The 17,088-nt window shown below is 45.7% G+C and overlaps 1 protein-coding gene across 2 annotated transcripts in view; it reads left to right on the top strand.

Annotated features, from left to right (window-relative positions):
• LOC308336535 (partitioning defective 3 homolog) overlaps positions 1-17,088 on the top strand; it is a 462,106-nt gene that overhangs the window by 275,960 nt on the left and 169,058 nt on the right. For both annotated transcript variants that reach the window (XM_080793921.1, XM_080793920.1), the window contains one exon: positions 2,011-2,167. In XM_080793921.1, coding sequence (XP_080650047.1) covers positions 2,011-2,167 — 157 coding nt within the window. The remainder of the gene's footprint in view (positions 1-2,010; positions 2,168-17,088) is intronic.

Here is a 17,088-nt window from a genome sequence, read left to right as displayed (position 1 = left end):
ATGACTAAAGCTTTTAGATTTTCTTTTTTGAAAATCAGATTTTTTTTATTTCAATAAATCAATTCATATCGTCGGGATTAATATCGATATATCGATATACGATATATCGTTACATGCCTAATGTTGAATATTAAAATAAATATATATGGCATGTATACAAGCTTATACATCAATATTGGAAGTATTGAAACATTTTGAATAATGGAACTGTAATTTTCTTTTTAACACACCAAATATACATAATGACGACAGTGGTGAACGATATAACCTAGTTGTGGTCATAACGCTTGGTGTGCTTGGCCCTTAAGATGGCATGTTCATGTGAGAGGGAGAGAAAGTGTCTCCCACATTTAACGTCATTATCAACACAGTACTCCCTCTGACACATTCCATACGTAGTCTAATCCATCAGTCAATCATCTCTCTCTCTCTTTCCATTAGACGCTGTCCACACATTATTTCAGGGTCGACCCACCAAACCGTTCTATCCAATTCCTTTTCAACCAATGACAGGTTTCTCCTCCTATACCACCACTCTCCGTAGATTAAAACAGAACGCAGCGAGACACAGTCACAGACAGAAAGAATGAGAGAGACTCCAATAATATAAATCTCCCATTTTACAATTGAAACCGTATTAAGTTAAATTCGTCCAGGGATGTGCTTTTTATTTTAATAAGGCTGGCAGCGGCCATGATTGTAATTGCGTTGACCTGCCCCTCCTTGCCGTCTCTCTCTGTCTCTCTCTCTCGCTCGCTTTATATCTCTGTCTCTCACACTGTGCTCTCCTACTGGCTGTTATCGCAGCGGCACACCCATAATGTCCTCTGCTCCAAAGTTCGTTAAAGCTCTCATTTATATTATACAGCCGATAAGTCCCTCTCCTCTATGCCAGAGGACAGCTGTCTCTATATGCTATAACAGGCGGACATCCGTCACTTACACCACCACCACGCCTGGGAGGTTTCTTTTCTAGAGATACCCACCCCCTACATCATCTACCCTCTCTAACCCCAGTATGTTTTTCTCGTATTTTCTCCATTCTCCGTTGGGCATGGGTGAGGCAAGCTATAGTTGTGAGACATTATTAATGTACGTTGATTTTAAAAGCATGCCTGAGAGACAGACAGGGCCAGGTGGTGCTGTACGAGGCTGGTCTAGCTGTGAGGGAGTTATCTGTGATACATTTCCCTTGATGCCCACAGGCTGCCATGAGGCATTGTGGGAAATTAGGCCAGGGTACAACCTTTGTTTTCCCGCTATAACTCTACACACTTGGATCTACAGTATCACCATAGGCTCCTCTCCTCTCCTCTCCTCTCCTCTCCTCTCCTCTCCTCTCCTCTCCTCTCCTCTCCTCTCCTCGTTCCTCATTTCTACCTACATTGTGTTGTCATTACCTGTCTAAGTGAAGACTCAACTAAGCAAGTCTGGATGCCATACATTAGTCTCTGCTCAAAGCCCACTATGGGGTTTGACTTTGAGACTGAAACATGCATTAGAGAGCAGTTTTCAAGGATTGTTAGCGATGACTGTCTATTGGGCTATGGGGAATCCATGCTGCTTTAAGCAGTTTGACTTGTAGGTATAACTGTTTCACACTGCTTAGCCAGAAAATACTGCACCCACCCATGTTGTTTACATTGAAGCACCACGCAGTATATCATATATCAGTGATTTGGGATGCCATAAGAGCTGAGTAGACAAGTTTTTTGCACTTCTGCATTTTATGTACAGGGTGTACAGTACAGTACAAGTGCACACATGTGCATATTGTCTCTATTGGGTGGAAATCCAAAACTGTTACTTTTCAAGATTCAAATCTTAAAGCACCACAAGTATCAGATCGACAAGCTTGCAGATGGTGTTGTGTGACGCTGTAAGTAGGGCGTCAAAAAAACACAAAAAGTTGTTTCTGCCCGATGTGTATTATACTCTGAGTTTATTGACCACCATACTGACTCTCCCTCTTCCTCCTCCTCCTCCTCCCTCCCTCCCCTGGCTCTCCAGGAGGCCCCTGGCAGCCCGCCCGTGTTCGAGCATTCAATGATGTCCCTGTCCTCGTCTGACGAACACGAGCGCCGGATCTCCCACTCCCTGTACGGGGACATCGAGGGCCTGGACGACATCCCAACGCCACGGGCTACTAACGTGATCGGACGCATGGGTGAGTTGAGTTTATACCATGTCATTCAACCCTGACTTCTTTGGCTATGTCTCCGTAAAGTGTTGAGACTCCATCACTCCCAGTGCCTCCGTCCTCAGCATCATCACCACTCCATTCCATTCTGTAATATCTCCAGTCTCTAACCCAGGGAGTCTTTTTTCAGGCCAAGTATACCCTTTAGCTGAGAGAGAGAGATGTCTGTCTCTCACACACACACACACACACACACACACACACACACCCACACACACACACACAGTATAAAGTCGAGTTGCAGATTGAACTTTTCATAGATTTCGTAGATTGCTTATGTGTACTTGTGTAGCGTCGTTTCTGTTTCATGGTTTCATGGTTTCATGTCCATGAACCCACTAAGCCCCCATTATAGAAAACTTGTATTTGGTCTGCCCTTTTTTTCCCCCTCCCCTCTACACCAAACCTCTTTGCTGAAAAATAGCCAATCTACAAGTTCGCCTCAGTGTGGTGCGTTATGAGCTTGAAGATCGGCTATTTTCATGACTTTTGTGCAACACTCTAGACCGACGACGACAACGATATTTGCCGGCGGATTTTGCCTTATCTCCCCCAGGGAGACCCGAGCAGCACTGACGTCACGGATTCCTTGAGTACCTAAAAGCAGATCCGATTCATCGCCACACCAAAATATACAGTATTGCTCATTTTACATTCTCCTATTCAATGAAACATATATCATCCATCCATGAGTGTTGTCCGGACTGAAATACATACTTGCGCACCAAAAGTAACTGATCTCCAAGCTCGTGACGCCTTGCAGCATGGCATTGTGTGAGCTTGTATGTTGGTATTGAGCTTGTATTTCCAGTATAGCGTGACACCTGGCGCGCTAAAAACCAGGGTATGTAAGTCAGGCAATGTGGAGAGTCGTCCTTCCCTGACTCGCCTCGTCTCGCCGGTGGAGAAAAGACGTGGACCGTATTCCTTTCATTTGGTGTCACGCGCTTGGCACCACATTTCGAGCTTCCGGATCTGCTCCTTTTGATGTTTTTTGTGTGACGCTGGCAGCATTGCCTCACTGTAAGGCCTGACTCACACCTTCACAACAGATTGATGTATAGCTGATGCATGAGACTTGTTTACTGATGCAAGCTCGCAATGCATTTCCAATGGGAGTCACATGGTTTGACACAACATTTTTGTTGTATGAGGGGGAGGGGGGGCAGTCGAAACACAGCCGAAAGCCGCACAACAAAAATGTTGTGTCAAACCATGTGACTTCCATTGGAAATGCATTGGGAGCTTGCATCAGTAAACAAGTCTCATACATCTAGCATGCATCAATGTTGTATGCTAGATCCAAAGGTGTGAGTGAAGCCTAAGGCCGGGGGCCAGGCGGCCCCCGCTGTACGCTATATCATATGTGTGACAGTTACGGACAGCTCCTTCTGCCTGGGCTTTAGATGGACGGGCAGTGCCTCTCTATCCCTGTCTATCTTCCCCGCTATGTGTTATTTTACACAGTGGAGCTCAGACTTATTGCCTGGCCTGTGGGGATGTGACAGTTGTGGTTATAGAGGACAGATGCTCTGATCTGCTCGAGCAAGGTCAGGGAAACGCAGAGGCCCGGCTGCAGGCCCTTTGACTGACAGCTTTTTAGCTGTGGAAAGTCTATCTTAGAGAGAGCCAGTCAATTACTGGAACATGAAGGCCAGATATATGGGTGTGTGAAGCAAGACATAATAGACACTCACATGTGTGCGCACACACACACACACACACACACACACACACACACACACACACACACACACACAATGTGCACTATAGCAACAACACAAAACCTCATGTACTGTACAGTACACACTCTAAATCAAGTTGTACCCAAAACCTCATGAGAGCATTACATTTTCCCTCCCTAAGAGGAAATAGCGATTACTGACAAAAGCTTTGGGGTCATTGTAGTACCCCTAAAAAACACAAGCTGAGAAAAAAGGAAAAACAAATTGAATCAAAGCTCCTCTCATCTTCTGTCTTGCCTGTTATGTATGGGCCTGAGCTGCTATAAATAGGCCCCGCCGGCTCAGAGGTAAATGGCAGAGAATGGGCTTTGCTGCAGGAGAATTAAGACCCGCCACTTTGATTGTGACTTATTGCGGATGGCAGCAAGTCAATAGAGTGAAATCGTAAAGTCCATATTTCTGCCAGGGCCCCTGATGGTTATTGCTCGGTTGCTGCTCGATTTATCTGAACAAGAAAGTGGATGTCCCTGTTGTCCCACCTGCCCGCTCTGCAAGATGCCTATCTCACCACCCACCGATCGCTCCCCTTGGAGCGCCGTGTACGAACATCTGACCCTCCTATAGGACCAATCCTAAAGGGCATGGACTACAAGAGAGAGACGTGTATACTCATAGTGTTTTGTACAGACATCCGTATACAGATATATGTGTTTGATGTATTACCATGTTGTTGTTGCTTGTAAATCACTTGGAGGATTAGAGGACTAAATGCCTAAATTGTAATTGTACAGAGACAAAGCAAAGACCCCCCCCCCCCCCCCTACATATTATGTACATCGTGTTGTGTTGTAGATTATAAAAATCATAGATTACATAGACTTGCTTGACGGCACTATCAGTGTTGTTGGATTCATGTGTATATTCATTTAACCACTTGAACCGTCAATACTTTGTAAACTTGACCTTGTAAACTTGACCTCGGTTCCCATCCGGCCACTCTACCGGCCACTCTACCCCTGAGCCCCTATATATTACCCCTATAATAATAACTATTATTTATATAGCACCTTTAACGTGGGAATAAAACAAGATTAGACCTATAGATATGCTACACACACACACACACACACACGTCCACTCACACACACTGTGTGTCTGTGTCAAATGTGAACGGTCGATGTGGAGATGACAGTGGCGGCTGCTTAGTGGATTGAATTGCCAATTCCAATCTAGTCTCAGAGAGCAGATCTAGGAGGTGGAATTAGACATTGACCCGTGTGAAGACTGAAGGCTGAGGCGATTGGGAGTGACACAAGCTGCTCTCTACAGTCAAGAGGGGTGCTGAGTGAAGGTGATGGCAGCATCTATAGGATGCAAAGGTGCTCCACTGCATCATGTTGCACTGCGTTAAGGTTGGTGGGGTTATAGGGGTGGGCTCAGGGTTGGGTGGGTGGGCGAGGCCAGTGGTGGAAAGTAACTCAATTACTGTACAATACTTTTGTATTTTTACTCAAGTATACTATTTGAATTCCTGACTTTTACTAGTATTTCTAAATTGCAGTATTGATACCTATACTTTTTATTCTTTACTAAGTAAAGAATATGATAACTCTTTCTACTTTTCTATTCTTTGAGCAGAGTTTGTTTTATCAAACTATAGCCTCTGTTTTTTATGTTGGCTAGACTATACATTATGTTGTCCCTATCGGGTGGAAACCACATTCATCTATAACATTTTTACTTTTTCAGGATCCAAAATTTGTGCAAAAAGCACGTCTGTACTGTATTTGTGCACCCTCCTGTTAGGCCTATTGTGGGAATCGACTGACCACAACAAATGTCTGACGTTGTCAGCTCCCGTCACACATCGGCCAGTGTCCCACTAAGCTAGTGCGGCGTTGGCCGAGGGGCGCCAGTCCACCGCTATCAGGTGTAATAGGCCTGTCTGTCTGCCTGCCTGTCAGTGTTGCCATGTGCAGGTGTTGCCAGTGTTGCTGCTTATTATAAGTGACAATGGGCTTGTTTCTTGTTTTCGGAGAACACACTGAGAGCTGGGGCCCTCTTCTTCAGCTTGTATAGTTTGGCTATTTTCAAAATAGCTGATGTAAATATGTACATTTGAACCGGTATCAAGTTATGTGTGCACACATTGGCCGTAGTTCAGTTTGGCAAGTCATAGACCGTGACGCATGCTGAGCATGCAGAACAGGGCTTAAAGTTCTCAGTCCTGGGGACTGATTTCAGTCCTGAGGATTTCATAGGGGTCATTTAATGGCATCAGTGTAGATTTGCAAAAAAACTTTTTCAGTCTTGGGATTCTTTTTGGCTTTAAGCCCTGATGCAGAAGCACCGCCTATACGCCCGTGCTCTGTGGCCACGATACGTCACCGACACTACCACTAACCCTGACCGTCTCTGCAGCCCCTTTTGCAACGTGTTGAGAGCTTGTAGATCTGTCTGTTTTTGCAGCGCTAGTGTTCGTTCACGTTGTCAATAACACAATACAGACGGAGATGAAGTGAAGTTCAATCAGTGAGTTGAATCAGCAGCAACAAGCTAACACCAGCTTAGCTTAACTTGTCGCTAATGATTTGTCACTCCCGTCTTTTCTTTTTTTCTTTTTCTTTTTACTTCACGGGTCACGCATTGGGTTGTGATGAGACACGAGACAGCAGTGTGCATTCTGGTGTGACTGTATATTATTAAACTGCATGGGTCCGGAGCTGTCCGGACTCCGGAGCGTAAACAGCATGTAGGCTACAGCACATTAGCCTCCCTCGGTCCCAGCCAGGCAGCCAGCCCAGTGTGTGAGCCGTGCGCTGTTCCCCGACCCCGATGCTGCTGGGACTCTGGGAGCATACATACCATTATAACGAGAGGAGGGGGTTTCCACTTTCCACCCTACCGCTGTTAACGTCTTTGCTGGCCAAAATTTATTTGCATTTTGCTCACACTTACATTATTTCGCTGTATGTTAATATTATTTCGCAAAAGAAAAGAATCGGCGCAAAAAATCGCCTAATAAACAGCCCTAATGGCAACACTGCCTGCCTGCGCGACTCCCTGCTCCAAATGAAATGAGTTGACCTGATAGTCTCCCGCTGTGTCTCAAACCTCCCCCCGCCACCACTCATCATCCTTTTGCCCTTGAGGGTGAAAGTTGGACAACCTCTCTCTCTCTCTCTCTCTCTCTGTCACCCACCCTTATACGCTATACCCCTCCCTCTCCACCTGAGATGGAAGGAAGTGGGGAAACACATGGGAGTTGGCAGGCCTCCGTCGCGTCCCGGTGGGTTCGTGGCGCAGATGTTGTTAGCATATAGCGCTGCAGCCTCCGGCTGCGAGTTCCGCTTCCCCTCTAATTGAAAAGGGCAGCCGGCAGTGAGGTCCTCACGCTGGGGCGAAAATTGGAGCCCGTAAGACCTTTCCGCTGTGGCCGTCGCAGACAATTTGGCAGAGCGCCCGCATGTGCCAAGAACTGGGACACCCCGAGCGAAGCAAGGAAGGTGGATGTGGAGGGAGGCAAACAGGCCGCGTCGCACTGCTCCATAGCACTCAGTGAAGTCTTTTGGGGCAATGGGGTATATATTTAACCTGACGCTGCCAGATCCAAAAAGCTTGCTACACAAATTTGTTTCACAGCTTATTTGGATCTGGGATCGCGGAAGCAAATTCGATGACGGGGCTGTTCCTTTTTTTCAAGATACATGGTAGATGATTGGATGGGAGCGTCTGTCTATCACCGTGTGGGCGTGCAAACACAACCAATCATATCGACGTGTCTATATACCGTCACATCCGCATCCCGCCTTTAGCTCACGCTGATTGGTTCGGTACGAAGCAGATCTGACTCAGGGCTCAACTCCGTCAGAGATCCCAGATGAGTGTTGTGTTGGGGAATATGTTTCCGCAATACCGCCCTCATCTGGCAGCGTCAGGTTAGTATATATTGTGAGTGAGGATTTTTGGAAGATCATGAATATTAGCAACGTGTAAACCAAACTGATGTTCGTCCCCAGGGAAGAGTACATGCACAGTGCACATACAGTATACAGGTTTGCACACACATGCTCCCACGTGTGCGCACGCACGCACAAGCACACACACACTCACACAAAGTCGATGACATTGACTGTATCGCCAATCACTGTACTGTGGTAGCTGTGATGCCCAGGTTAAATTGACCTGAAGATTACACCCTGTCGACAGGCTAATTGTGTGGGCTTCAGCCACGTTGTTGCTAAGGTAGACACATGCACAGTTGCAAAACAAAACACATCCATATCCATAGACAGGGCATTGTTGCCTAATGGTCTCTTAAGAGGCTGCGTCTATCCCAGGACTTGACCCCTGTTCTCCCCACACCTATCACAGTGCTCTCACAGGCTGCAGACTCATCCTCTCATTATGCACTGTCATCAACGCAGGAAATGAGCTGGAGTGACCTCCCTTAACGCGCTGCGGAGGCTTCCTGAGAGTGCTATTAATATGGCAGAGAGAGAGAGAGCAAATGGCACTGTGTGCTTTCACTAGCACAACGTTTCTTACCGTAATTTCACCAGCCTTGTTACTTTAGAAAAGTATGGGTGAAAAAAACATTTCCTGATTCACTGCCAGCTCATAAATTACCGCCCACTGCCCGCTTTTTTCGTATTTCCTTACCTTTTAACCACCATTGACTCCAATCGGCCATTTTCGTGCTGCAGTTGGTCACCTTCTCTAGTGTTAGAAACGCTAATATGCTAACCGGGAGGTCGCGATAAAAAAAAGTTTAGCTCATAACATCGTCCCTCACCTCAATCTGAGGTAAGGATCGCGTGAGCGAGTGTGTGCACAGAATTTTGGGATTTCGATGACGTCACACCATGGAAGCCATAGGCTTTGGCAAAACTAAAATTGGTCCGCGACACAAACATGGGTCCCGACCCGCTGTCTGGGAATCAGTGATCTAGCACTCGTCAATGGCGTCGGCTGTACCATTCTTTCCCCGTGAAAAGGTTGAGTCGACACTCGCTGCGAAAGGCATCGCAATGCTTCGTACAGCACTGTTAATGAGGTGACCTTATATAAAAAAAATCTTTTAGCTAATGTATCCCAGAGACATTGTGGATTCCCTTTGAAGATGTGCCTAAGATCTGCTGAGTGTCAAGTTAGCCCGGCGGCGATATATATCCCATCTTGACCACATGAATGAGTTCTATGAGCCATGTATTATTACTACCCTCTGTGTTTTCCTAGACTTGAAAAGCAAGACTTCCTCTTTTTTTTGCAAGCATGTGTTTCATTTAAGCTGCCGGCCAAATAGGTTTTCCGAGCTACTCTAAAGGTTATGCTTCAACCGTCTTTTGCGTTTTTTCCCCCTGTGTTGCAACATGGGAGCTTCGTGGCAACATCCTCAGAGCCTGGCGCCAGTGTTGCTATTTGAAAATAGTCGCTCTATAAGCACACAACGTGACATTATTGTGAGTGAAAAATAGGGGAAAAAATTTAATATTCTCGAACAACATCACACAAATCTGGTACGGGGGTCCCTGGCACAAAATATATTTTTGATGGGGGTTGTTCGTGAACAAATTCAGATTAATTCTGGGGTCATTGGACATGACAATGTTTTAGAACCACATGTTTAAACAACTCGCTTATAATAAGCAGACATGGCGACACTTGCCTGGCACCCTGACACAAACAGGCTTTGACTGCTCACGCAATTGCAGAGTCCCTGGATGAATGTGAGACAATGAATAACGGCACATGTCTCTTCTGATTCCTAGCGTTTAACAGGCATCCGAGACTGTAGCCCAGCAGGCCATATTCCCTTTCAAAAAACCCTAAGGGGCAAACAGGAAATGAGACACTTGTCGTCGAGCTAATCAAGCAAATGCTGTGATCAATTCCATTGACGAGGGAGTCCCCCCCCCGCGTGGCGCGACCAGAATGCCGCTAAGAGAGAGTGAATGGCAGTGGCCGAGCAGTGTCCCCTGGTGAACAGAAGGTGCTCCGGTACATACTGTGTACATACTTAGAGTGATTACCTGCTCTAATCCATGTATGGCTCTGATAGCCCTGGCAGTATGGATCAACTAACGATCCCTAGCTCCAGTCACATCAATAGGCCAAAGTGTCAGGAAGAGGGAGGGATCCAGGGAGGGAGAGAGAGAGAGAGGGGCGAGAGGCCCAAGGAAAGCGAATGAGGAGGAGAGAGAGAGATGGAGGGAAAAAAAGAGAGCGAGGTTGTGTGATGGACAAAGACGAATCAAAGTACTAAGGAGGGTAGAAGATGGAGTGGAGCTATTAGTGTGACCCCTCACCTCCCGGCTGGTCGTGCTCAGCTCAGGCCCCGGCAGGGAGAGACGGAGGAGGAGGAGGAGGAGGAGAGACATGAGCAGAGTGAAGCTCCACACATCACACTCTGCTCAGACGAGACTGATGCAGCCAGGTGGCCTCCAGAGCCAGAGAGCTCATCCATCTCTGTCTGCCCAGAGGGCCCTGTATACTGTTAGAGGCCGGCCACAGCGGGGCCTCCATCTCTGCACTAACTCAGGACCTGAGGTTCCATTCTGCTTTTTCGCAATTCAAAATTATTCAAGAAAAGAAAATAGCAGATGTTCAAGCTCACAAAGCTGCAAGCTTGTATGCGTCTGTTTTTTTTAACGCAAAGATCTAAAAATGACACGAGATGCTGTCCCAGTTTTAATGGGATAAAGACTCACATGTGACTAACAGGTCCCTTTTGTCAAATTTGTGTTGATTTATCCCCCTTTGTCAGTGTGTGCTTAAACTTAAACTCTTTTATACTTTGTTAATCACCCAAGGGTCTGCACTTGGGCTCCTCCTTTTTCCCTGTACACAGAGGGGCCCTATCTTGCACCTACAGCTCTCCAACGTATGGCTTTCAGACATGACATCATGTGGCAGCAAACTCTATGGACTTTTTATGTTTGCCCAGAATATGGATGCTACAGAGTCAAACAATGTGGTTAAAGATTCTGCAGAGAGCTTGAACTTTGCCTTGTAGACCGAGACAGACAAGCGCTACTCTACTTTAAATACTGTTTCCTGTACTACAAATCCAAACAGGACGATATGCAGCAGTTGTAATCGTTTTTGCTACATTAGCTACCCTAAATGCTACATCACATTTTAGGGCCCTAAAGTGTCATCAAATGAATGGTTGAAATCGAGGGCCATAAACTCCAGCACTACTTGAGTGGATCATCTAATGGTGCTACTGCAGTTGCCAGAACACTATCAGTGTCTCTGTTGGGTGGAAACTGCATATGCCCGAACCTGTTACTTTTCCGGATTCAAATTTAAAAATAGCAAAAGTAGCAGATCCACAAGCTCAAAACTAAGGATGTCCCGATCCGATTCCGATCATTTGATTTTGAGTATCCGCCGATACCCATTTTTCCCGATTGGATATTTAAATTTTCAACAACAAAAAAGTTAGAAAATGGAGATAGGAGGTTTCCGTCCGACAGCGACAACATGGTGGATTAGTTCACCATGGACAGAAAGTCAACAGTTATCGCGACCTTTTTAAACAAATACAACAAATAGCTCCCCAATTCCGCAAGACCTGCAACGTCTGTGAAGCATTATGAAATGAAAGGGGGTATTATCCCCGTGTGACCTCGATTACGTATCTCTGAGATTACGTGCATGACTGCTGATTCCTCTCTGACAGCATTGTGATATTCTTTCGAGACTTGTTTTTTCCTCCGAGCTGAGCGTGAATGAATGCGTCCTGTGTTAAGTTGGCTGGCCGAGGTCTCATCTGAATAACTGCAATTTCGATTTTTGGCCGAGATAAGCAGTTCTGGCGGTGGGTTAGAACAATAATTACATTCACAGCGTACAAGTTGGATGCTCGGAGCAGTATTTTCCACTTATATTTACAATTTGCCTTATTACACACAATTTGTTTTGTGTTGCACCACGGGACTTCTTGCAGCCACGCAGGTGCTGATGTATTGGTCTGCATGGTCGGTGGGGTAGCTTAAGGCGAGAGTGACTGAAAGGTTGCCACTTAAATCCCTGGGATTAGATGCAAAGTGAATGACCAGTGCTCTCCGCAATATTTGCCATTGAGCCTGGCATTTAAAACAAATCTCCTCCAGTGTCCAGTTGCCAGCATTGCGCTGGGCATCTCCCAGTTGTAATTTGTGCTCAGAGCACATGTTCTTCATGCTCACCACCTTAAAACAGGGGGACTTCAATAGATGAAGCAGGGGCGTACATTCTTTCTTTCTTTCTTTCCTTTATTTATACTCGGAATACAGTTGAGGGCAAGCCCTCATTTTCAACGTAGCCGAGGTTACAATACATAAAATACAGTCACAAAACATCAAACAACATTATAAATCAGGGTAAATTACAAAGGAACTTTATACAGCGCATATGCGTGCATGTGTTTTTTCCGACGTACTAAGAGTCCGACAGGCATTAGTCCAGACACCCTACCCTAGTCCTAACCTCACAGGGTGAGTTTTAACCGGCAGCGCATGTCGCGAGCCACGGGTGAGTCTTAACAAGCCACGCATGTGTCGGACTCGCGCATGTGTCGGTCTGGCCGGTGCGCGTCAGACCAACATCTGCGCTCTGAAGCAGAGACACCCACTTCTGTACTGTAAAACGTCTGTCTCATAGATTTTAGGATAGCTTCATAGACTTGTTTGACAGCACTATCATCGGCATTGATTCAATTCATGTAAATGTTCCTGTCACACAAAGATGTGGCTCTCTTTGGATTCTCTCTCTCTCTCTCTCTCAATATCCTAGTACTGCTTTTCACGAGAACACACGCCGCTGCCATGTCTCTTTGTCACCTCAATTTAGTGAATCAAAAGACAATTTTGTACAAGCACATACAGAGCAGCTCCAACCCAACCATTTCCTTTTGTTTCAGGCCCTCTTTTCGCTCTGTCTCCTCATCATTGTCGCAGATGAGCTGTAATTATGTGAGTGGTCTTGGCGTGCGCTCCGACAGGTGGAGAGGGAGGGGTGGTTAGGGGGGGGGGCAGCGATTCCCTTTCCACTCTAATTATGCCATCGGTCACAGAAAAGCTGCCGCTGTACTTTCTCTAATTATTTCCACCTTTCAAAGCACCCACGTGGACCATGCTCTACCTGTCCACTGGCCATTTAATGTGTGTGTGTGTGTGTGTATGTGTGTGTGTGTGTGTGTGTGTGTGTGTGTGTGTGTGTGTGTGTGTGTGCGTGTGCGTGCGTGCATGCGTGTCCACTTATAGCGTTGGGGAAACACAACGTCATTAATGACTCTTCATCCGGAGAGCCGGCCACATGGTGTCAAGAGGTGCATGCTGGATGGAAATGTTCCATGAGGCTGGGGTGCCGGACGCCCTGCCGCGTTCCTAATTAAAACCATGTTCTCTGTGAGGGACACTCATCCCCCCGCGGAGATGAGCCAATGTATGCAGGCTGATTACAGGAGGGGGACGCGTTGTTCTCTGCCCTTAAGTATGCATATCATTGTTGTTGAGGTCGAAGCTTGAACCGCGCCGCGAAGCCACGCGTTTTGAGCTTTTGATCTGCTACTTTTGAATTTGATTCCTGAAAGAAAGTAACAGTTTCGGACAAATGAGGTTTCCAGCGACGATATATGAAATATGTGTGCGACTGTGCGTCTTCATCATGGCACACCAAGCATAGCCGAAACCTGTCGGCAGCACACATGCGTTATAGTGCTGAACCGCTGGGTTCAGGTGTTCCCAAGGACACGGCATGTTGCCGTGCCAGGCGTGCCAAAACCGTGTGTGTTGCTCTAGCCGGCGATAACGAAACCCTCCGTGAGCGCTGATGCAACCGAGAGGTAACTGCACCTTAACAAGTAGACTGAGCAGTGAAGTATGTATTGGAGGAACACTGGGCCCCCCGTGGACGACACGGAATATAAAATATACCACCAGCACGCCTCTCACACATTGACACGACGCAATGCTCTGCAATCGTGTGGAAGGAGTGTAGAACCTTTGAAAGTTGTCGGTTCTCTTTCATGGGATTCAATCCCGTTGCAGACATCGACATATACAGTAGTGATGAGAGTGTCGTGAAGAGAAGCATAAGAAGATGAAAGCCACAGCAACGACAGAGAGACGGGTAGAAGTGAATGCTGCAGGAAATTGGGACAACTACAAGTTCTTGTTGAATAAGTTTGAATCAACATCAAAATTAAAACCTTATACATCACATGTAGAAACTCAATATACTGTATGAAAACGGCTACTATCACAAATATTAATTCTATAGTTATACTCCCCCCCCCCCCCCCCCCTTTTTAATTCCTCCCCACGCATATGTCTTTGTTGTCACTGCTGTTGTATCCTACTGACTCACCTGCCAGTGAGGAGCCCCCACCGGGAGGACCTTCGTCATACTCCTCCTGTCCAACACTCCCTGCTGATGGGTGCCGCCCCCAGTCCATAGGATTAACGTACAGTGACAATTATCACCCGCCCCCGAACACGGGCCAATTGTGTCCGTGTAGAAGACGCTCGACAAAGCCGTGAAAAGCATGTCATTAGTGTGAAGTGTCCTGTTCCACCTAACTAACTAACGTGCCGCAGTTCCTCTGAACACACCATTGCTTCTCCAGCCTCCTGCTAAATTACTGGACGTGTTCAATTAAGTGATGCATTCGGACCACCTGCCCAGAGAACGAAATGGCCCTCATTTGTCCTGCATGGACATGACAGCCACAATAATTACTGTAAATGAGTAAGGACTAAGCATGAGCCAACAAAGGGATAAATACCCATTCTGATTTCACATTTCACATTATTGCATATTTCTGGCCTTTGCCAGGGCTCTCTCTCTCTCTCTCTCTCTCTCTCTCTCTCTGTTGCGGTGCTGAAGGTAATCAGGGGAAGGGGAGACACCTGGCCACTGTCTCCCGCAGAGTATAAAAAACATAAATACGACTGAAACCAGATTCCTCACTCGAAAGGTTTCCAGTCTCACAGGTCACTTCCTGCATGTCTTCTCTCATTCTAAAAGAACACAGCTGTTTACAGGAACGCATTATGCAATCTGTACATTGTTTTATTATATTGTATATCTCATGTATGTTCTCTCGTCAGAAGAGAACACGTATGTCAGTAAATTAATAACAATAATGTTGTACGTAACAGGTACTTATTCGGGTTCATGAGCTCCGGCACCTAATCATTTACAAATTAAGCACAAATTAAGCAACAAAGTACATCCAGCCCAGATGACTCCCTGCCTTATGACAAATAGCCCGCATAATACAAGTCATCACCGTGGTGATTGGAGTTCTTATTCTCCATCACAGAATGCATGTATCTGGGCCTCTGTGAAATGAAATGCCTTTCAGATTTGGCTTGGGAAGCTCGCCAGGGTAAATATTGTTGTCTGCTGCAAGTGATTACACACAATTGCTCCTAAGCTGCTAAATTTGCGAAATGACTCCGTGATAATAGAAACAAATGTACTCTCTCAGCAAAGAAGTCGAAGGATTTCCGAGATTTATTTTTTCTTTATCTAATTGTAAGCATGTGTGTATGTTTGACTCGGCTGACTTTAGACATCATGGGTCTCCTTTGCATGTGCAGTTGTGCACGTGTCTCTGCATGTGTATTTGTGTGTTGATATGTGTGCACATATTGGTTCTGGAGGACGTGTCCACGCTAAAAAGTGGTCGTGTTTGCGAACACCCTCTCCGTCTTCATCATCTCCATATACCGTAGCGTCAGTGTGCAAGATCTTGTGTAGTCGTTCCAATGTCATTGGTGTTCCCTCATTGAACCCTATGCTGTCCCCAACAGTAGACCAATTCAACATGTTGAGGCATACAGTATAGCATCGTTTATGTTGTAATCAAGTGCTGGGTTAACGGTGGTTAGCCAAATCATCTGTCATGGTTCAATGAAAATCTTAAAACTACTCAGCGTTGGAAAGAAGGTTTTATGGTTTGCTTGAAGTGGAAAAGTTGTAGTCGTTAAAGGTCTTCGTACAGTGACGAAAAGAAATGGAAACAGTTGGTGTACAATAAATAATGACATATGCCTATACAGACAGTTATTTTCCCTTTCATGTTGCCACTTTATGTCACTCATCTGGTGACACTATTTCTGTATGTTACAAAGCAATGTGAAATGATTTGAAAGATAGACGTTAGGGGTGGCAGAGAGCTTGCTGTTTGACTAGCAGTAAGATAGACAGTAGGGGTGGCAGAGAGTTTACTGTTTGACTAGCAGTAAGATAGACAGTAGGGGTGGCAGAGAGTTTACTGTTTGACTAGCAGTAAGATAGACAGTAGGGGTGGCAGAGAGCTTACTGTTTGACTAGCAGTAAGATAGACAGTAGGGGTGGCAGATAGTTTACTGTTTGACTAGCAGTAAGATAGACAGTAGGGGCAGTGGTGGAAAATAACGAAGTACAATTACTTCGTTACTGTACTTAAGTACACGTTTTGAGAATTTGTACTTTTATTTACTATTTTTATTTTTCTGTATTTTTACTTTTACTTCGTTACATTTACAAGTAAAAAATCGTACTTTTAATCCGCTACATTAAAATTGGACACCTTTCGTTACTCGCTACACATTTCCACGCAAAATATGCGCAATCTCCGCATTTTCCACATAAAGTTTATAAAGTAATCGCCTCACTCATTCGTTCACATTCACACAGAAGCATGGTGGTGCGGTGCGTTGAAAAAGCTGGACAAGAAGCGCCCGTCTCTCTCTCTCTCTCTCTCTGTTATGTCTCTCTCTGGTGCGGTGAATAAATAACAGCGAGCCGCGCTGTGTGTGTGTGTGTGTGTGTGTGTGTGTGTGTGTGTGTCTGACGTGCGCTGCATCTGCTGGTTATTGCAGTTCTGTTTTCGTCACATTATGTGACGAAAACAGAACTGCAATAGCAGCAGATGCAGCGCATGTGTATGGGACTCACATACACATCTTAACGTCAGGAACGTTACACGACTCACCCATCCAGGTGATTGCAATAATAATCACTGTAGGCCGTCTTTACCGTGCATTGCATGTAAACGTCTGTCGAACGGGATGGTCGTTAAAGTTGATATCGATTTCAACTTTATCCCCCAATAATGAAATCCACATTTGTGCATATGCCTATAGCCTACTGTAGGCTTTTTTTACTCTATTTAGAAGACATTTTCAAGCTCTTGCTAATGAAATGATCGATTATTTTTATGGA

The sequence above is a fragment of the Protomyctophum bolini genome, assembly GCF_963924005.1.
Source record: "Protomyctophum bolini genome assembly, chromosome: 21".
In the NCBI taxonomy this organism is placed as follows: Eukaryota; Metazoa; Chordata; class Actinopteri; order Myctophiformes; family Myctophidae; genus Protomyctophum; species Protomyctophum bolini.
The sequence above is the reverse complement of the archived record's forward strand: the minus strand, read 5'-3'. Positions and strand labels throughout refer to the sequence as shown.